A 21,875-nucleotide genomic window follows, 5' to 3' on the forward strand; every position below is an offset into this window, starting at 1 on the left:
AGAAAGGTAGCTGCTTCCCAGCTGTGGAATGTCACGGGCTGGTGTGTTAACCTGACTTTTATGTGCCGCACATTTCCATTAGGTTTAATTGGGTCACTATTTCCTTGATCTTTTCGATCTTTTGAGCACATCACAAGAAAGACTCAGTTGGGTGCAAGATTTATCTTGAAAATCTCAAATATAACTAAACAAAGAAAGAGAAGGTCTTGGTTCAGAGTCTCTGTAGACCCAGTATAGTAATTCAGAAGAATTGCATTTATTTTGACCTCCTCTTTCCTGTAACATGAAATTTTCATTACAAGAGTTTTCTCTTAAAACTCTTTAAAAAGCCAAGTTAAAGACGTGAGCCAATTTAAGGAAATTCCACGAACGTAAAGAAAACTGTTAGCCTTGGAGACTTGGTGGCCCCGCGCCAGCCCTGGTCGGTGCTCCGGTCCCTGCGGGCCAGGTCGGTGCCCCAGGCCGTGCACCCTCTTGCGCTCACAGCTCAGCGCCCAGCGACCTGGAGGCGCCGCGCATGCGCGCCCGTGACCTGCGGCTGTTTGGCGTCTCCATGGCTACAAAGCCCCTCAGCCGGGGATCCGAGAGCGAGAAAATGAAGCTCAAGAGCCTCCTGCTCCGGTATTACCCTCCAGGTACGGGCCCCGCCCTCACTGGGGCCTCGGACTCCCATCCCCCCGGGTCTGGGGCGGAGGAGGGGGCCGCGGGGTCGCTCCCGGGCGGGTCGGGAAGTCTGATGAGTCCCAGGTTGAGCCCCTCACTCTGGCATACGCTGGGCTCCGGTCCTCACAACTTTTAAACTTTTAGAAAGTCTTTAAACTTTTAAATGCCATGTTGTTGGGTTCCCAGGAACGAGGTGGGATGGGGCCTGAGAGGTGTGACAGGGGGTCTCCTGGGGGTATCGGTTTCTGGAAGGGAAGACCAGGGAGGGACCACGTTGCCTTTTATTTTAAACCCTCCAGAAGGATCAAGTCAAGGTGCACGGAGGCTGAATAGGAAAATGCAGACCCAGAGAAGCATATTGAGTTGGTGAATGTATTGGGTCTGGGCTTATCCATCCACTGTGTGCTCCTTCCCAAGAGGCTTTAAAGAAGGATCTAGTCCTTGACCCCAATGAGTGAAATAACCCCATCAAATGCTATACTTTTAGAGTAAGGTATTCTCTTCTAGTCCCCTTGTGTTGGAGGTGAGGGCCTGGTTGCATTTGGAGAATATGGGGAGCGCACTGATCACCCAGCTTGTTAGGACTTGAAAACTCTTTTGACTTTTAATTCAGAACTCATTAAAAAGAAGAATATGAGATAAAACCTTGCAAAACTTGCCCCAGAGCAAGAGATGACCAAAGTACACTTGCCCAGTGTGAAGTTTGGATAAGAAGTGGCAAAAAGATTCCAAAAGAGGGAAGGATCCCTTTGGACCAGTTTGATTTAAGGTAGCTTTATGAGAGGTGAGACCCAAAGAACTCAAGGGTGAATGTCTTACTTTTCCCAGCAGTGCAGCCAGCTGTTTGGTTAACCTCAACCAGAAGTTCTGACAGAGCTCTCGGTTCCTTGATCCCATCCTGATTTTGTTGCTTTCTCAGACTCACTCTGTCAGTTGATGGCATCATTACCATACATCTAGTTTCTCTGGCGGGAAGTTGGCTGGCCTTTTTTTTTTCTTCTTTCCTGGTACTACCTCACCACCACTCCACACTCTCTTTCCCATTCCATCAACAGATTCTGTAAAAATATTCTGTGAATCCATCCAATTGTCCCCGTTTCCATGGCACAGTTTTCTTGATGTAACGTCCCTTTCAACTACCAGCCTAGTCCAGCCCTCCATTCTGGCAGTCCCCACCTCTTGCTGGACTGCTTGTGGTCCTGGGTTTCATGCTTATCCTTTGCAATCTGTCTGTCATCAGCAGCCAGTGAAATCTGAATTAAACATCTCCCATAGTCTCTTGTTATGATGAGAATAAACTATGCACTCTGCAGGATTTGGCGCAGCCTGCCCTGTTGACTTCTGGAACCTTGGTCTTCCACACTCTGTATACTTCAGACTTCTTTTACTGTTTCTCCAAGACTTAAGGAGGGTCTTTCACTCACTGTTGTCCTTCTGGACCTCGTGTTCCCTAGGCCTTGGAATGGCTGTCCTCTTATTTTGGTTTCAGTCCTTGTCACCAGTCCAGAGAGATCTTCCTTTACCATTCATTCAAAGTAACCCCTCCTTGATTTTTTTCTATGCCATTTTGTTGTTTTTACTGTATTCATCATCATCTGACACTAGTTGACATTTTAAATCTTCACCTCTTTGTCATAGAATGCAAACTCCATGAGAACTAAGACCTTGTGTCTTTTGTTCACTGCTGTATCTTTAGCTCCTGAAAAGATCCTGGGACGTAGAAGGCATTCAGTGTTTGTTGAGTGGGTGCACAAATGTGGATTATGAAAGAGGTCAATCCAGGCAGGAAACTGATGTGAATAAATGTTGGAAAGCTCAAGGGATGCGAGAGGAGGCCTGAGTGGCCGCTCTCCCCAATGTAAAGTTCATATTTGTAGAAAAGATACTCATTTTCTCCCTTAGAGTTCCAACTAAAACAACATGAAAATGCTCTAGATAGGAAGGAGTAGCATAAAGGACATTTTAACTTAAGAATAATAGCCTGTTTTTCTTAAGCAATCCCAATTTTCTTTTGCCTGTGCTCACACGTGAGCCAGGACTATTTCCCACAAATCACCTGACAAATGAATGCCTTTCCTTTGTTGAGGAGTACAGGTTAGAAATGTGGGCTCTGAAGACTGAATAACTGACTCTCACCATATACAGTTTTCCCCTTGGGCAATTTGTTTTGATCTGTGAGCTGTCAGCTGGATGGTGACAGTGCCACTCACATCATAGACCCTCTGGTCCCTTCCAGCTGCCAACCCACTTGCCTTCTCCCTTCAGAGTAAACCTCCCTGAAAGAATGCTTCCTCCAAGCTCTCTCCTCTTTTCTGCCTGGAGTTTACTCCTATCGTTCTTTTACTTACTGCCCCCCTGAAAATTCACTGTTGAAGATCCCCGGTGACCTCCATATTGCTGTACCTAGTGGCCATGTCTCAGCCCTCACCTTTCTTGGCCTGACAGCAGCATTCCATCTCTGACCCTGTGCCTGCCTTTGGTTTCTGGGGGCATACTATTTTCCCTTCTGCCCTGCTGTCTCTCCTTGGTCCATCTTGTTCTCATCTCTCAGTGTTGGTGGAGGCCCCAGATCTTTGCTCGTGGACTTCTCTTTTCTATCCGCACTCATTAGCTGGGTGCTCTCATTTATTCTCACTGCTGAAGAGTCATCCTAAGTAGTCCCTCCCATGTAGCTCTCAGCTCGACACTTTCCTGTGGGTATCCAATGTGCATCTCGTTGTTCCCCCATCTCAGTGAACTTCCACTTGGCTCTTGCCAAGATTTTGGCCTCATCCTTGTCTCTCCTTTCAGACACAACAGCTGATCCCATGGGAAATTTTATTCTGTCAGTACACTTCAGAAATCCATGTGGACTCCAGGGACTTCCCCAACCCCTCACTGCTATGACTTCTCCCTTTACCGCATTTCAGCTTGTCTCATCTCAGCAGTGGGATGACTGTTGGAGCGTACATCTGGCCATACCACTCCACTGCCCTCCACAGGCTTTTTCTCTCACCTGTCGCCTTTTGCCTCCAACCCCCATTTCCCGACATTCCTCTAGCAGTACTCCTCATCTTGGTGGGCCTTGGACGGCCAGGTGTGTCCCTACTTGGGGCCTCTGTAAAACTGGCACTCACATATTTGTTGAACAAGTGCCTTTAATGAGATGGTGTGTGTTAAGTAGAATGCCAGAACTCTCCCCAAAATGTGGACAGGTCAGATAAGTGACCTCCATGTCTGCTCCAGCTCAAAATCAGCGGTTCTAGTGATGATCTCAGTAAAGATTTAGATTCAGGCTTGCAACTGTTTGCTTTAATGATTATCTTATAATGAGGTGCTATCACTTACATACTTAGATATTTAATTCATGAATTCCAGTCTTCAGTGAGCCACATTATATGCAAGTTTTCAAGATACTAATGAATAGTGGGTGGGTGTTTCAATAACATTATCAAATAGGAAAAAAATACCCAGTCACCATGGGCCTCATTCTCACGCTTCCTTTATTACTTCTGCACAGACAACAATTAGAAAATTCTCTGATTGCAGTCCTCCCACTGACTTTGGAATGACATAGGTCTGGAACATTCTTTTGTTAGCATCTACTGAATTAGCCTTCTCCCTATCTGAATTCCAGGTGACTGAATGTAAATAGCAGTGGTATATGGCTGAACAGACACGGGACATTCCCCCTCTATCTTGGGCATGTTTAACTCATGAAGTCAGGTTCATGAAGCGGTGAAGGTGCTGACTACGTGCCTTTCCACTGACTCAGTTTTGTCAACCTTTGCCTTTATTTATTTATTTATTTTTGTATGCAGTCCCTAGTTCTTGGGCCAGGAAAAGGAACTAAATAGATATCAGTTATTCTGAGCACTTTAAAGGCTTTCCTTGATCTGAGTAAAGGATACTAATAACTACTGAAGCGTAGCCTTTTGAATACAGTGCAAAATGTTGAGGGCAGAGGCTTCTTACCTAAGTGTTTTGAGAATTATGCTTATTGCCTCTTTGTCCACGACTAAGAAAAGATCAAGAATGTCAGGACGTTTGGGAGGTGATCACTGAGGGAAGACAAGACACACTTGTTTTCAGTTATATTCTATGCAGCACCTGTCACGGGCTTTGTTCATCTGGGAGCTCAGGAAAGGATGGACATACTGCCTACATGTGTTGCCATGAGGAAGCAGTCAAACTCACACATTCAGATTTTGCTCTTTCTTTTCCAGATCCATTAGTTCAGCAGCTCAACTGACCTTTAGTCGTCAGCCTAAGGGCTTGAGCATTGCTCATTTTGCTAGAAACAAAACTTAGTGAATATAGAAAGCTGAATTTTGTTAATTTGTTTGCTAGATGTTTCAAATGTGTTTCCTTAGATCATCAAACTAATCTGTGTGGGTTGTCACGTGCTAATTTTTGTAGTCCTTTTCTTTGAGTTAATATGATTATATTGCTTATTCATTGTTTATATTATTTATTTGCTCAAATATTTATTGAGTACTTTATATGTAATGCTTAAAACTTAAAATTACAGAAATGGAAAGGAAAGACACAATTCTTGACAATGACAGTGACTTGCATTTATGTAAAGTTTGTATTTTTCAAATTATTGTAACTTACTTGAGTCTAATGACCTTGCAGGGACCTTGTTCCTCAATAGTTTATATTCTAATAATGTTTTCACCTATAATTTTCTCCTTTATTTCCTTATTTTTGTATGCCTTTTCTATTATAAAGAGAATATTTACTGTGACCAAATCTTATAAAGGTATAAAGGAATAGCTAAGACCGTCCCCATCCTCCTGAAGATGCGACGGCCCCTTGAAAAGAGTCATGACCTGTCTGCCAACAGTTCTGAGAACACATGTTTTTTCGGGCTTGCTAATGCTGATCAGTATTAGTCCCTATAATCTTTGCTAATCTGATGGATAAAAATTATAACTGTTATTTTATTTAGTACCTACCATTTCTTATTAATGAAATTCAAAGTCTTACTTTGGCATATTTAATGACCATTGTCTATTTTTGGTTTGTTTGTAAATTGGACATTTGTGCCTTTTGTTCATTATTATTGTTAAAAAATCTGTTTTAGACTTCTTCATATGAAGTTCTCTGAGCTTTGCTGAAGTGATTTTTCTGATCATCATTTGTCTTCAACTTTGTGGTATCTTTTACTAGGTAGAAGTTTAAGACTTGTTTCAGACAAATCAGTCATTTTTTTTCAATTTTAGCTGTTGTTTAAAAAGTTGATTGCAGACACTAAAATATGAATATGTTCTGTTACTCAAACTATTTTACTTTTATTTTTAATAATAAACTCTCTAATCAACCTTGAATGTGTTTTTGTACATCGTGTGTAGTAGAAATCTATTTTTTCAAAAGTCTAACTGATTATTATAGCATTATTATGCCACAATTCATTTTTCCTCCACTGGTTTGAAATGCCACTTTCATCTTATTTTAAAACTTCCATGTTAAGATAATTCTATTAAATTGACATAGTTTTCTATCAGAGCCATACTTTGCTTTATAGTTGAATATAATATCTGGTTGAGTAAATTTTCAAGTTTGAAAAACTAAAATCCTGACTTTTTCAATTCCATAGATTAATTCAGCAATGTTTCTCTCTATTTATCATGATTTTCTGTTACTTCCAGTAGTTCAGCTAGGTCATGCATATTTCCCACCAATTTTATATTTAAGTATTCAGTGGTTTCTTTAGCAGTTGCAAATATTGTCTTTTCCTCAATGATACCTTCACTTGGCAGTCCATCTATTTCTTGTCTACTTATAATTTCAGCTTTTGGTACTTTATTTATTTTGTAAGTCCATACCATTGTTTTACATGGAATACAAATAGGTTTTAAGAAGGTTTAAAAATGTTGTAATGTCCCTGTTTTGTTGTAAAGTTCAATGTAGCACAGGAAGTCTTTTTTTATTCTAAGGAAATAAGAATAGAATTTTTAGTGATTGGCTCTCTGCAGAAACTTCCCTGTTTTCTTTTTGTTTCTTATCCTGGAGAGCTAGAGCTTGGTTTCAGGTCTTCAGCAGTTCTTGGGGGGAGGGAGACACCCAAACCAAACTGTCAAACTGGCCTCTTAATTCTAGTGGTTGGCTTCATTGGTGTTCTGGTAATTCTTGAGTCATTAGAAGCATTTCAAATGATTTTTCTATTCTAAAATATTAAACTTCATCACACAAGAGCTACTCAGGTACCTGTGTTGGTTGTGCCAAATCTGTGCAGAGAGACTGTTGAGTTCCTGCCAAGATGGTCTGTATGCAGCTGAGGAAGGGGTGAGGTCTGATGCTGACGGGAACTCTGGAGGGGATGCAGGCTCCAAGGGGAGGATGCTGGCCTTGTGTAAGGTGAAGGCAAGTCACCACATGTATGGAACTCAGCCAAGGACTCCACTTGAGAGTTTCAATTATCAGTTGGCATATTGATGATCATTAAAGCCAAGGGCATGGATGATTTTAAATAAGGAAAGAATGTACAGCAACAAGAAATGAATCATTGGTCATGAAGCCTAAAGACCACCAGTTTTTAGTACTGAAGGAGAGTGAAAAGTCACAAAGTAATTGGAGAAAAAGAAAGAGGGAGAGGTTTCAATAAAAAGAGGGAGAGGAAGAAGAAGGAAGTTGGTTGTAGAGCCAATTATTTATGAAAGGCCATGTGATTTAAAGACAGGGAATATCAATTGGATTAAGCAATCTGGGACTCATATCCAGTCAATGTACTGGTAATTCAGGTATTTAGAAAATTCTCTGAGTATTTTGAAAGATTGAGCAAATAATTGGGAGATACCATTGCAGGAGAAATGGAAGCCAGAGAGGAAAGGTGTAATTTTCATGTATTTGATGGTGTTGCTTGTACTTGACCCTGGCCAAATGAAGCGCCTGTTGGCCTCCGTCTTCAGAACTGGTTCTGAGGAGGGTCCACCTGGAAACACAAGGAAACCACGACGTGTTGTGTTCCTTCACAGAAGCTGCAGCCTCATTGGAAAAAATGGCATGTATGCAGGTTAAGTGATACAGAGTAATTGGGTAGGACATCACAGGTAGTATTTGATTAATAACTAAGTAATAAGCACTGGTCATCTGATTTTTCTATATGCCAAATGCTTTGTATATATCTTATTTAGTCTCAACCTTCAAACTCCAGGTATTATCTATGGAGGAGAGAACTGAGTTGTAATGAGATGACTTTGTTGGTATCATAACAAATGTAAGGGATTGAACTGAAATGCAAACTTGCATCTCCCTGGTGCTAAGCGCCTGCTTTCTCAACTCTGCTACATTCCCTCTCAATGACTTGGTGCTTTTGAAAAGTAGATACAGGGATGGGATTTGATGGCATTAGCTATTTCCCCTGGACCTGAAATGCCACTGGAGTCATGTGTGTTGCTTCAGATTTAGTCCACAGCAATGATTCTCACACGTAGAGGGACCCTGAGGCTTTTGGACCATTTCAGTGGTGATTCAAAGTCAAATCTGTTGTCATAATACTAATAAGGTGCTATCTGATTTTCCACTTACTGACATTTGCACTGATGGTGCAAAAAGCAATGAAAGGAGAAAGTTCCTGGGCCTTACCTCAGGTCACGGAAGTGTCACCTCACTCTGGCAGTGCTCATTCTCAGGACAGGAATGATGGCTTTGATGAAGCCGCAGGGCTTATCAGTGCCTGCCCTTTGAGTACTGTGCGAGAGACCCATAAAGCTCTTCTGTTGTGCAGTGAAGGGCACAGGTTGTCTTGAGGAAAATACTCCTCGTGTGGTTGTTTGAATTCTGGAATGAGCTAGTCTACAGGTCTTTTTTTTTGTTTGTTTTTTAATGGAAGCCCATTTTTACTTGAAACAGAGACAGATAAACAAGCCCCTTTTTTAATTCCAAGATTTATTTGGGTACTTGGCCTACATTTTCTTGAAAATGAACAAAATGAGCCTGAAAGTTTCAGCTGAAAACTGTCTGTAGTTCTTCCAGTAATAAAATCTGAGCTTTCAAACAAAAAATGGAATTTCAGAAAAGTTGGATCTACTACCATGTGCCTGATGACTTGCTAACAATAAAAGAGTTTTCTGATGACATTCATTGGAAGTGATAATAACAAATGTGATTTTTTTAAAAATAATTTTTAGTTGTCTATGGGCTTTTTAAAATAAATTTATACAAAGTGCCAACAATGGAACCCAGTGCCTTGCCCATGCTAGGCAAGCACTCTACCACTGAGCCACAACCCCAGCCCCACAAATACACATGACTCAGTGAGACGTTATTTTTCAACCATGCATTGACAAAAGATCTGTTGACCATGGGAGATCAACCAGTGGATTTTAATGGAAGCCAGCATGGAAGAGCTCACAGTCATGGTTTTAGTTTTTACACTGCAACCAATTTTTAAGAAAGTACCATCTGTTAAATTAAAATGTAGTATCAAAGAATAATATCTGTAATCATTTGAAAATGATATTAATAAATTTCTCCAACTTTCTGATACATATCAACGTTTAATCAGATTTTTTTTCTTTTTCTTTTCATTTTTTTTTTCTTTGGTACTGGGGATTGAACTCGAGGCACTTGACCATTGAGCCACATCCCCAGCTTTATTTTGTATTTTATTTAGATATAGGGTCTCACTGAGTTGCTTAGCACCTTGCTGCTGCTGATGCTGGCTTTGAACTCTCCATCCTCCTGTCTCAGCCTCCCAAGCCGCTGGGATTACAGGCATGTGTCACTGGCCACATTTTCTTCTTATACTTCATCTAAAGAAACATATAGCAACAGCTTGAATGCAGCAGCAGAGATGAAAATTCAGCTCTCCTTAACTAAGCCATATAAAGATCTTTGCAAAAGTATAATATAGTGCAATTCTTCTTACTGTTTTTTTGTGGGGGGAGTTGGGAGTTATGGTTATATTCATAAGACAGTGCTGCTTGTATTAAAATACTTAATATATTTTTATAATTAATAATTTTAATATTAAAAATTTTACTAAATCAGAACCCTTTGATATGTTTAGTTATACCTAAAGGTGGAAGGTGGCCTTAAGGCCAATACTTTTGAATTTAGAGGTGGTGGAACATATCCATAGGGAGAGGTGGCTAAGTGGCTCTGCTCAGTGTGCTCTAGTCCCTGGTCTCTCTGTTGTTCAAATTGAGTATATTTTATAGATCTGTATTCAAGTTCACTGTTTCTGTCCTGTCATCTTTACCACTGAGCCCCTTCAGCAAGAAATTGTTTAGGCGAATGTGTATTTCAGTTCTAAATTTCCATTTGATGTTTTAAAATAACTTCTATTTCTTTTCTGAGATTTTTTTTTTCATTTTTTAATGGATATCTAATAGTTGAAGCATTTTTATGACCCTCCCTTTAAAATCCTTGTCAGATAATTTCAACATCTGATTCATCTGATCTTTGGTCCCAGGGTGAAAGATATTTTTTTTCTCTTGTTGAGGGCCACAGACAAGTCAAGATGGCACCTGGCACTTTGCCAGAGGGAGTGGTTTTGAAGTAAAGCCAGCGAGCCATTAAGATGATGGAGATTCCTTAATGACTCACTGCTGTGTCTAGATTATGTCAATTAAGTTAAGCTGTGTGTAATCATTAAGATGATGAGGATTCCTTATTGGTTGACTGCTGTATCTAGTTTATGTTAATTAAGTTAAGCTGTATGTAATTATTTGGGTATATAGACTTCTCTGTCCCGTAATAAAGCGGCTCCCACTGTATCAACCTTCACAAGTTGCTTGTCACCCCCCCCCCCACCCCGGTTATTTTGCCCAGCCAGACTTTGGCAGTCTCTATGCCTTTTGGTGGTCCAGGCTGTAGGCCCCTTGGCCCCAGTTTGGGGGAGTATGGGAGATACAAGGCTCCCCATATTGTCAAGCCTGAGGTCGGGCCCCTATCCAGGCCACCTTTTCTCCTCAGCTCTCAATTATTTTCATTATTGTCTGTTGGACAATTTTAAGGGTATTTGGAAGGGAAAGAGCTAGTCTAATCAACCTTGTTTTAGAACCAGCCATCATTTCATGCTTTTTATGATGAAAACTTTAACATTTGAAAAATGAAAATGAAAGAAATTATGTCAAAGTAGATTAACTTTTACCATAGGTTTCATCCTTAGTGCTATATAACATGTTTGCTTATTTTTATAGGAATCATGCTGGAATATGAAAAAAGTGGGGAATTAAAGACCAGATCTATAGATTTGCTTGAGCTCAGCCCTAGGTAAGTTACCTTTATAACGCAGCATGTACTTCGTTCGTATACCTGCACTTTCTTAGAAAACTCTAATGTAGGAGGATGCGTGGATGTGTGTGAACTATAGTGCACTATTTAAAAAGCCTTCTTCTGTTCCCCTGACCTCACCCCCATTTCCCCAGTTGTTAAGATCTTAGTCTGGGAAATTTGTCACAGTTGCTGTACCAGAAATGGTGCATTGTTACCAACTCAAGTGCACAGTATGCAGTTTTCCTTCATTTCTCTCTCATTCCCTTTTATTTCTAAGACCCTATTTAGGATTATATCCTGGCTGTGACAGTTTCTTAGACTTTCCTTATTTTTGGTGACTTTAATTTTTCTAAGGAGTACTGGTTGTTGAGTTTAAAAAATATTACTGAGCCTATTTTTTCCTCAGGAAATATTTCATGAGGCTGATTGCTTAGGTTCCTGCCCATCATTTGTCATGGGGCAGAGGCAGGAGCCCTGATCTCTGAAACCTGGTGTGAGCCCAGAAGAGATCTGTGAGGTCATAATGCCTGGAATTCACTCCCTTCAGGGGATCTCTGTGCAAATCTCCATTGTAAGAGATATGAGCAGTGTTCACAACTGTGGGTGTCCAAATTCAGATAGGTGAAAATATTCTCAGTGGGTAAAAAAGAACAAATATACTGTGCTTTAGAGCTGTGGTCTGAGACAGCAGAGGGACTCTCACACAGAGGGCTGCACTGCAGTTTTGAATAAGCCCAGTGGCATGACAGCCGGAGAGAGAGGGCTCCCTTGGTCGTAGAGCTGCTGCCACTTGGGAGTTGCGTTGTTTAAGGGGACGCTTGTCCTGGTGAGGACTGAGCATGACCTGGGGGATGCCAGTCTAAGTAGGGTCCAACCTTAGTCTAGGTGCCTGGGACAGAGCAGTGACTCAACAGGTATTTTTAAAAATCAAAGAATAAATGGTGATACAGACATGCCATTTAATTTCATCTACAATAATGTTTGTTTAACACTATTTTTATAAATGAAATCTATTACTGATCTGTGTGACTCTGCTAGCATGCAAGAATTTTTTTAGATGTTCTTTATTTAGTCTGCAGTGAAATATTTGCTTCTCCCACATGCACAGTTCCATTAGGTTTAATAAGAAACTGTAAGGGACCGGCGAAACGTCGGAGGAAGAGACCACCAAGAGACTGCCTCAGGCAACAGCAAAAGGGTTTATTTGGGGACCAGCATGCTGGGGCTCAGAGCTCACTAGAGCAAAGAGAGAGAGCCCTGAGAACAGCTTAAGCAGAGCTTATATATACTTTTTTTGGAGAGGGCAGGGAGGGAAGTTTATTGACGGGTCAGGGTGAGTGGGCAGTTTGCCTGCAACCGAGTGAGGGAGTGTATCCTGTAGTTTGGCAGTTGGGGACAGCACATTTTGGGAACAAGATTAGCAAACAGTTCACAGTTGGGGACAGCACATCCTGGGAACAAGATTTCAACAGTGTTTTGTTAAGCATATAGAAAAACAGAGTGACAAGTACCTATTTTATTAACCTTTCAAAACGATACAGTCACTAATCATAATCTGTATCCTCAATGGCCATATTGTTTGTTTTGAGAAATAAATTGTAGAAAACAGAGCATCATTTGAGTGGTGCAGCTAAACTTGTATATGAGAGAGTAATTTCCAATTGGAGATTCAAGAAAAACACGGTTTATGTTTAAGAAGCATAGAGCCTTGGGTGACTTCATAAAGGACTCTAGGAGCTCTAAATGCTTTGATATTCTCCTTAGGCTGCCACAGTCACTTGATAGTACCATGCTGTGAGGAGGTGTAAGTGGTGGCCACCTACAACCATGGCCGTTCACTCATGATAATCTAGGTGTGATAGTGTTGGAAAGTAAATATCTCAAAGTTATAAAGTATGGATCTTATTTCTAGTTTTTTCCAAGAATCTGGAAATATTTGTGATTATAAAAATACTTGCATTATAGATGACAAACTGAAGTTATATTATATAAGAATGTAGCTATTGGAATATTGCAGGACTGGATGTCCAGATTAGGTATTTGGTTAATTCAGATCTTGATAGCAAATCTGGATTCACACAATCTTTCCAAGAGGCATTATTATTGTTTTAACTTTTATGAAAATAGAATTCTTTTGATAATTGCATAGCTCAGAGTTTATCCATATAATGGTTATAAATGGTCTCTGATTCATTTCTGTTCAAAATATTCACTACTTTTCCAAATACATAATTATTTTTGAGAGTTGGGAATCATATTTTATACTCACAGGGCCTAAGCTAGGGTAGGTATTCAACAAGCAACTGAACAAACAGGTTTGCCTTGCATAAGAATGGAACTTAGGGAATCTTTTTAAGAGGAGGGGAGGGGATGCTTACCAGAGATCACATTTTAGGAGCTGATGCTGAGACAGAGTCAATGGGTAAAAGGTTTTTTGTACAGTGACATCTGTGACAGATGATCACATGCAGTGAGACCGAGCGGAAGTTGCCATCTGTCCATGGTGATGCATAGTGGACAGCAGTCTGCAGAGCCAAAGGGGAGCCTGCAGCAAAGCATGCCAGTTAGAGGAGTCACTCATGGGACAGAAATGGCCAGGCTTTTGCACGGCTCCTTGCTCAGCCATGGGCTGAGGGTCTCCTAGGAGGGTCTTGCCCTGGCTCCAATGGTGAAGTTGGCCCTGAGGGCTGCAGTTGGAACTCACCAGCCAGGCGGACTCCTCTCCAGTAGCTAGGCCTGAAGTTATTTTTTGATAACACACTGTGTATCTTTCAAGCATGCTTATGACGTAATTTGAAAAACAACTCTATTTTGGGTGCTCTGTGGTAGATAGACATTAATACTTTCTTTTTGAATTAATATTATTCTTGGAGTAGCAAATTTTACCAAAGTTTCTATGGATTATTTGAATACTGGGAAAATTTCTCTCTCTTTCTCTCTCTCTCTCATATATATATATATATATATATATATATATATATATATATATATATTTTATTTATTAAAGATTAGATATTCTTCAGAGAAATAGTATAGTCCAGAAGGACTATTATTAATCATTATTCTTCAAATGTTTATAGTGAGACATTTTATCTTGAAGTCTAACTTTTCTGAATTTCAGTTCTGCATTTCTAAAACAGTTAGTGATGAAAGTGTTACATTAGCAGGTTGTTATAGTATGAAGAGAACATATTTAAAACAGAAAATATAGTACCAGGCATACTCAATATAAATTCAATGAAAATAAGTTCAATGATTGCAGGAGAAGCTCAGGAAAACGATAATGAGTTCCTTACACTCAAGAGTTGGGATGCTATACCCTCAACCTTCCTAAGTGTCTTAGCCTGTTTTGTGCTGCTCTAACAAATACACCCGAGGCTGGAAAATTTCTGAAGAATAGAAATTTTTATCTCACTGCTCTGGAGGCTGGTAAATTCAAGATGGAGGTGAGAACAGGTTTAATTTTCTCTGCTTCCAAGAACACACATAGAGTTGTATGCTCTGGATGAGAGGAGTGCCATGTCGTCACAGCAAAGAGCAGAAGGGCCAATGGGATAAAATCCTTTGTCTGAGCTCTGGTGACTTCCTCCCTGCCTGGGGGCCCACTCTTAGTGTTGTTGTGTTGGCAATTTCAACATGAACTTTGGAGGGAAAACACACATTCAAACCATGGCACTCGGTGAGCTCCCCAGAGTCTTGGCACTCCCTCCATGAGAAAAGTCCCAGTTATGGAAACATGTTCTAGAAAGTCCAAGCATCTTGGGCTGGGGTTGTGGCTCAGCGGTAGAATGCTCACCTAACGCGGTCGGGACCTGGGTTCGATTCTCAGCACCACATTAAAAAAAATAAAGGCATTGTGTTGTGTCCGTCTACAAAAAAAAAAAAAAAGAAAGAAAAAGAAAAAAGAAAGTAGAAAGTCCAAGCATCTTGCTTTTGTGCCACTACGCTCCTGACTGATGTGAGTGATACTTTTCAGAAATCTCTTGGAAACAGGATGGTATTCTTCAGAACATATAAATGTTATGCTTCATAAAGCAAAAACAGTTCTTCATGTAATGAATGTATGTGCAATTTTTGACATGAAAATATTTTGGGGGGTGAATTTCAGTACTGATGTCAGTGCTTTGGTGGAAGAGATCAAGAGAGCAGAACCTTTGATCACAGCCTCACGGAGAGAGCAAGTCAGCCTCTTGGTGCAGAGATTGCAGGAGAAACTCAGAGAGAACAGCAACCACAGCTTCTACCTGTTTAAGGTAAGGCCTGGTTAAAAATCACTGAGGGAAGAGTTTTGTTGAAGTAATTGATGCTTTATGAACTCTTCTTTTCCTGTAAATAATTTTCTATTTCCTTAAAAATATGTTTTTTTTCCCAAGAAAGATTCTTACTTGTGGTTTGCTTCAGTGCCTCAAGCATTTGCTAAGATTGTTTCAATAACTGCTTATTGAATAAATGAGTAAAAGACAACATTTATTTCTTAAGATAGTAAATGAATATTTGTAAGTAATTTAGCTACCCTTTATAATGATAAATTTAAAGGGTTATTACCATAAAGGGGTTTTAAGTTAATAAATTATTAAAATTATCTTTCAGAGTAATTTTAAGAAGTCATGTTTCATATTATATTAGCATTTCATATTTTCTGCTTTTATGTCAACTAAACTATACTAATATTCAGTAAATTATTTATTAATATGAATCATATAATTTAAAGTATATAGATATGCTTATTTTTCTCTGTAGTTTTGATAACTAAATTAAAATCATAACAAATGTGATCATTTTAGTACTCTTAAATAAAACAGTTTTTTATTTAAAACTTTTAAATTTAGTTTATTCTAAAATTCCTTCTTATCACACTGATTTTAATGCTTCAAATATAATTATGATGATAAATATAATTAGTATTTATGCTCTCCTCTATCTGATATAAAGTATCCAAGTCTTTGGTCATCAGCCCTTCATTTTTCTGGAAGGATGAAGCTATTTTTATAATATCTTTACGTCCAGCAGGTGGCACTGTCTAACTACTAATGTGAGTTCTGTTGCTACAGTGATCCTGTAATTTATCATCCAAAGGGAACATTTTTCATAGTTAAAGGGGCACTATTAATAGTTACATTTTGAGAGCAGATATAGAACTTTCCTGGTCTAGATAATTACTCTATTAATAGATTATTCAATTTTTGAATATTAATTCAATGAATATTCATTAAGCAACCACTGTATGCTAGATACCATAGGGAATGAGAGATAAATAAGATATCTGTAGACTGTAAAGGAGTTTTAGAACTCAGAAAGCAATAATACATTGTAAAAACATCTTTGAAAGATATTTGATGTATTTCCTATAATATTTTTATATGTATGTTTATATATATATACACACTAAACAATATGCAATTTGTAAAAAATATTAGGAATTAGTGCAATTTGGTATCTTATTTAATAGCTATAACTTATTTAAAGGTAAATTGGTACTGATGGAAAACACAATTGTGTTCTGTAATTATCTGTAAGTACCACATGTTTGGTTTGTCTTAGTAATAGGAGGTGCAATTTTTTCCTCATTTGTTAGGATATTGAATATTGTCTGTTTATTACATATAATTAAAACAACATTGGATGTTTTTATTTGTTGGAAGTTAAAGTCAAAATTAACTTAATTGGGTTTGAATCCAAAATAAATGGTGTTTTTTTTTTTCCGTTGAAGGTTCTCCGAGCACATATATTACCATTGACTAATGTTGCACTTAACAAATCAGGTTCATGGTAAGGTTTTCTTTTTATTTCCAATCTTTAATAATCAAGGGATAAAAATGTTTTAAGTGTTTGTCAAACATTCCAGTTAGTTAAGTAGCTAATATGTTCATTTCTGTGATTTTTGTGTCCTACTGAACATAGAAGAGACATGTAAGCACTTTCTCCTTCTCTTCTAATCTAAGTTTCCTATAATATTTGTAGCATCTTAGGTAGAAAGCATACTGGTCTCAGAAATATTATAGCTGTGAAGAATTTGACTCAGGAATAGGTCAGTTGGGGAGATCTCACGTTGGCCTTGGCATTTAGGGCAGACAAGGCATCATCGTGGCTGGTTGTGACCTGACAATTCAGAGCAGGTAATTTACTTTTGGGGGTGTGATGAAAAGAACCATCAAGCCCATGTGCAGGAAGTGCCCTTGATGAGCTTACAATCTGAGGTGATAGGTAGGAAGGGTGGGGTAGAAGGCGTGTATGGACCCTTGAACATGAATGTAATTACACCTGATTGGTTTGCTAAGGCTGCCATAGTAAATCAGCACACACTAAGCAGTTTTCACAACAGAAATGTATCAGCTTGCAGTTCTGAAGGTTAGAGGTCCCAGGATAAGGTGGCTCCTTCTGAGGGCTGTGAGGAAGACTCTGCCCCATGCCTCTGTCCTGGATATTTGCTGGCAATTAAAACACCATCCTTATTATGTCATCATTTTCACATGATGTTCTTTCTGTGTGTCTGCCTGGTTGCAGATTTCTCTTGTTTATACGAACACAAGTCCTACCAGATTAGGGCCTTACTCTACCCAATATAATCTCCTCTTAACTAACTACATATGCAATGGTCCTATTTCCAAATAATCACATTCTGAGATACCAGGGGGTTAGGACTTCAGTAGAAAAATTGCAGGAGGACATAGTTCAACACAGCAATGCCTATGGTTCATATGTGTAGACTTGGCACATACAGGTCTGTTTCTAGCAAAAGATGGAGGAAATCCAGACAAGAAACCAGAAGGAAAATGCCTAGAAGAGAATGGTTTTGTTTAAGCAAGAGATGAAGGTAATGGACCTGGGGAGAAGTGGCCATATTAGGGTGTATTTTGAGATGGCACTAGTAGAATTTACTGAGAGTGCACGTGAGGAGTGTGTGTGGGGGGAAGGAAGATCAAGGGCAACGTGGGAATTGTATGATCTGTAAAACTGTGAGAAAGATGCTGTCACACAGATAGATACAGAGTTTCATGAACTACTTACTGCTCGTTATATGTCCTGATTAACAGTGTAAGAGTATATATAATGGAGGGTAACCATTGTTAGAAGAACCCCTATTTTATATAGGGACTTCTTTTATTGGTTGGGATAAAGATAATTTTCTAAGTCAAAAGATTTAACTATTGTTCTTAATTTTGTTGTTCTGCATACATGATTTCCACTGAGAAAAAGCAAAACAAAGGAATTGTCCTGTCAGTGAAATCTGAAGCCTCTGTTAACATCCTGCCATCCTGCGTGTTGTCTGTGTTTCTGTGTTAGCTTTATCACGGGGAGCTATGATCGGACATGCAAGCTCTGGGACACTGCATCTGGAGAGGAGCTACACACCCTGGAAGGTCACAGGAACGTGGTTTACGCCATAGCATTCAACAATCCTTACGGGTCTGTTCTCTCATTCATTTACTCCTTCAATTCATGAGTTCATTCCTCTGTGTATTAGGGGTCAAAGGGAAGACAGTGCATTGCAATGTACTGAGTGCCTGTGACGTGCTTTAGCAGCCTTTCAGTTCCTCCTTCAGTGCTTAAAAAGCCTTTGGGATAGGTATTATTTTTATAACGGTCAAGCTCTGTTGCCCTTCCCAGCATCACACCGTGGGGAAGGGGGGAGCTGGAGTTCATGTCCAGCAACACTGTCTTGGCCCTTGGGAGTGTCCGGGAGGAAGTTCCTATGAATGAGTAGAGCACTGGGCAGGTGGCTCTGGAGGAGATGAGGTGAAAATGCACCATATAACATGCATGAGTTAATTTTCATTCTTGCCAGGTAGAAAAGAATGCATGGGTAGCATGCTAAATAACTGTGCTGAGAAGAACAGAGGTACTTAAACACCACCCTCTGCTTGGCTGAGGCAGCAGAGCAAGTGTGCTGTGTGTTCTGTCCTTCTGCACAGTGTACTACTGATGCCTTGGCACTGGGTGTTTTACTGGTGAGGTATCCCCCAGCTCGTCTCTTCCACAGTGAGGGTATGAGCCTATCCAGGGCTAGTTGTATGTACTCATGTACTGGAATTTAATTACACAAATTATTGAAATACTACATAAACTAATGAAACGTGAGTGTGAAAAGAAAGCTGTTGTTTTCTATAGAAACAGATCAGATAAACCTTTGGAAAAAATTGTTACTAAATGAAGCTGTAGAGTGATCAATGTCAAATTAGAAAATATGGAAAAATTCTGCACTTGAGCCGGACACTGAGCACACACCTGTAATCCCAGCAGATTGGAAGGCTGAGGCAGGAGTACTGTGAGTTCAGAACCAGCCTCAGCAAGGCTCTAAGCAACTGAGCAAGACCCTGTCTCCAAGTAAAAACTAAAAAAAGGGGCTGGGGATGTGTCTCAGTGAGTAAGTGTCCCTGGGTTCAATCCCTGGTACAAAATAAATAAATAATAAAAAATTCTGTACTCAGATTGTTCTGTGAGTATATTTAAATTCTCTGAGTTTCTCATTCAATTTTAAAGAGAAGAAAATTACAAACTGTAGAGTTTTGATAGGATTTCTTAACAGATGATGAACTCTGATTAGCTGACCTGTAATCAAAGGGCCCCAGCCTTTTGTCAAGAGATGGGCAAATAAGTGTATATTCGTACTCATTTGAGTAAAAAAAAATTGAAGATTGTTATTTTCAAATATCAAAAGTAACTTTAAAATATTTTTTTCCATGATTGTTCACTTTTTTTTATTGTTGGTTGTTCAAAACATTACATAGTTCTTGACATATCATATTTCACATTTTGATTCAAGTGGGTTATGAACTCCCATTTTTACCCCGTATACAGATTGCAGAATCACATCAGTTACACTTCCATTGATTTACATATTGCCATACTAGTGTCTGTTGTATTCTGCTGCCTTTCCTATCCTCTACTATCCCCCCTCCCCTCCCCTCCCCTCCCCTCTTCTCTCTCTACCCACTCTACTGTAATTCATTTCTCCCCCTTGTATTATTTTTCCCTTTCCCCTCACTTCCTCTTGTATGTAATTTTGTATAACTATGAGGGTCTCCTTCCATTTCCATGCAATTTCCCTTCCCTCTCGCTTTCCCTCCCACCTCTCATCCCTGTTTAATGTTAATCTTCTTCTCATGCTCTCCGTCCCTACTCTGTTCTTAGTTACTAGAGCCCTAATATCCAGAGTATACAAAGAACTCAAAAAATTAGACAATAAGATAACAAATAACCCAATCAACAAATGGGCCAAGGACCTGAACAGACACTTCTAGTAGGAGGATATACAATCAATCAACAAGTACATGAAAAAATGCTCTCCATCTCTAGCAGTCAGAGAAATGAAAATCAAAACCACCCTAAGATACCATCTCACTCCAGTAAGATTGGCAGCCATTATGAAGTCAAACAACAATAAGTGCTGGCGAGGATGTGGGGAAAAGGGTACACTTGCTCATTGTTGGTAGGACTGCAAATTGGTGCAGCCAATTTGGAAAGCAGTATGGAGATTTCTTGGAAAGCTGGGAATGGAACCACCATTTGACCCAGGTATTCCCCTTCTTGGTCTATTCCCTAAAGACCTAAAAAGAGCATGCTACAGGGACACTGCTACATCGATGTTCATAGCAGCACAATTCACAATAGCAAGACTGTGGAACCAACCTAGATGCCCTTCAATAGATGAATGGATAAAAAAAATGTGGCATCTATACACAATGGAGTATTACTCTGCATTAAAAAATGACAAAATCATAGAATTTGGAGGGAAATGGATGGCATTAGAGCAGATTATGCTAAGTGAAGCCAGCCAATCCCTAAAAAACAAATGCCAAATGTCTTCTTTGATATAATGATTGTTCACTTAAGGTTAGTTTTTCCATTAATGAAGCTGTTCAATAAATATGGTTCATTTACAATGAGTTAGGATAAAACAGTAAGTGGTTTAAAAGCCCAGAGGAGAAGAAGACTATGATTTCTCCTGGTTCAAGTGTCTGTGAAGGTGATGTGGGACTAAAGCCTAAACCTGGATGGTGGAAGGTGGAAGAGGGGCGAGGACCCTGGGAGGGGCCGTCAGCAGCTCAGGATTGTGAGGTGTGAAGTCCTCAGGCCAGCTCAGCTGCCAGGTCTCCAGTGGAATTTCCTTTGGAGAGTCACAGGGGGTGAGGATGGAGCCTCCTGGGAGTGTGAGCCCTGTTCTACAAGCCTGAGAAGCTTTAGAAGGCTTCTGGACACAGAAGGGGAGCAAGGACTGCTCTTTAGAGGGCTTGCTCTGCAGAGGGAAGGGGTCAAGGGGTTTGGTGGTGGGAAGAAGCCTGAGGCAAGAGGCAAAGAGATGTGTTAGGAGGCAGGGCCATTACTCTGCTCAGGGGGCAATGAAAACTTCCCTGACAGAGTGGAAGAAGAGAGAGGAATTTTATAAAATGTGATGCACTTAGAGATTTTGTACTGCAATTAAAACAATTAATATCCAGGTTGTTAATGATATTGTATCTTTTTAAAATGTAATACTTTTCAAGACACATGAATTGTGATTGTACAATCAACCTTAATTGTGCATTAAAATGATTAAACATTGCAATTAAATTACAGAAAATTTAACTTTATGTATTTTTACATTACAGAGAATGACGGTTTTTATAATACCTTATTATACCAACTTGTGGAAGTGAAAAATTTTTATTGAAATTATAAATTACACTGGTTCACTGTATAATTCCTACTTTCATTGCATTTCAATTCTCTATAATATAATATGATATTCTTTAATAGTCTACTTAACAGATGTGATATTTTTTGGCATCTTTCTGAGAACAGAGTTTTCTGAGAAAAAAGTGGTGCAGAATACATTCTGTCCCTTCTGTTGGATTCTACCAAGAGTCCCTGATGAAAATCTCTCTTGTCCAGTTATGTAAATAGTTTTCACAGTTTGATGATTTATTTATTTGCTAATGCAGTATCTTTGAATTTCATGGTCTGTGGGTTTCAGCAGAATGAGCCAGCCACCAAAGAATAAGTTGGAGTGTGTGTGTGTGTGTGTG

The 21,875-nt window shown here is 39.5% G+C and overlaps 1 protein-coding gene across 2 annotated transcripts in view; it reads left to right on the forward strand.

Annotated features, from left to right (window-relative positions):
• Window positions 1-553: 553 nt before the first annotated feature.
• DAW1 (dynein assembly factor with WD repeats 1) overlaps window positions 554-21,875 on the forward strand; it is a gene marked incomplete at both ends in the record, with an annotated part of 42,713 nt that continues 21,391 nt past the window's right edge. Inside the window, 5 exons of one of the 2 annotated variants that reach the window (XM_081261859.1) lie at window positions 554-635; window positions 10,794-10,866; window positions 14,978-15,122; window positions 16,580-16,638; window positions 18,154-18,276. In XM_081261859.1, coding sequence (XP_081117985.1) covers window positions 554-635; window positions 10,794-10,866; window positions 14,978-15,122; window positions 16,580-16,638; window positions 18,154-18,276 — 482 coding nt within the window. The remainder of the gene's footprint in view (window positions 636-10,793; window positions 10,867-14,977; window positions 15,123-16,579; window positions 16,639-18,153; window positions 18,277-21,875) is intronic. The other variant, XM_081261860.1, reaches the window with a different exon arrangement.

Source organism: Spermophilus citellus (genome assembly GCF_964194105.1).
Source record: "Spermophilus citellus genome assembly, chromosome: 11".
In the NCBI taxonomy this organism is placed as follows: domain Eukaryota; kingdom Metazoa; phylum Chordata; class Mammalia; order Rodentia; family Sciuridae; genus Spermophilus; species Spermophilus citellus.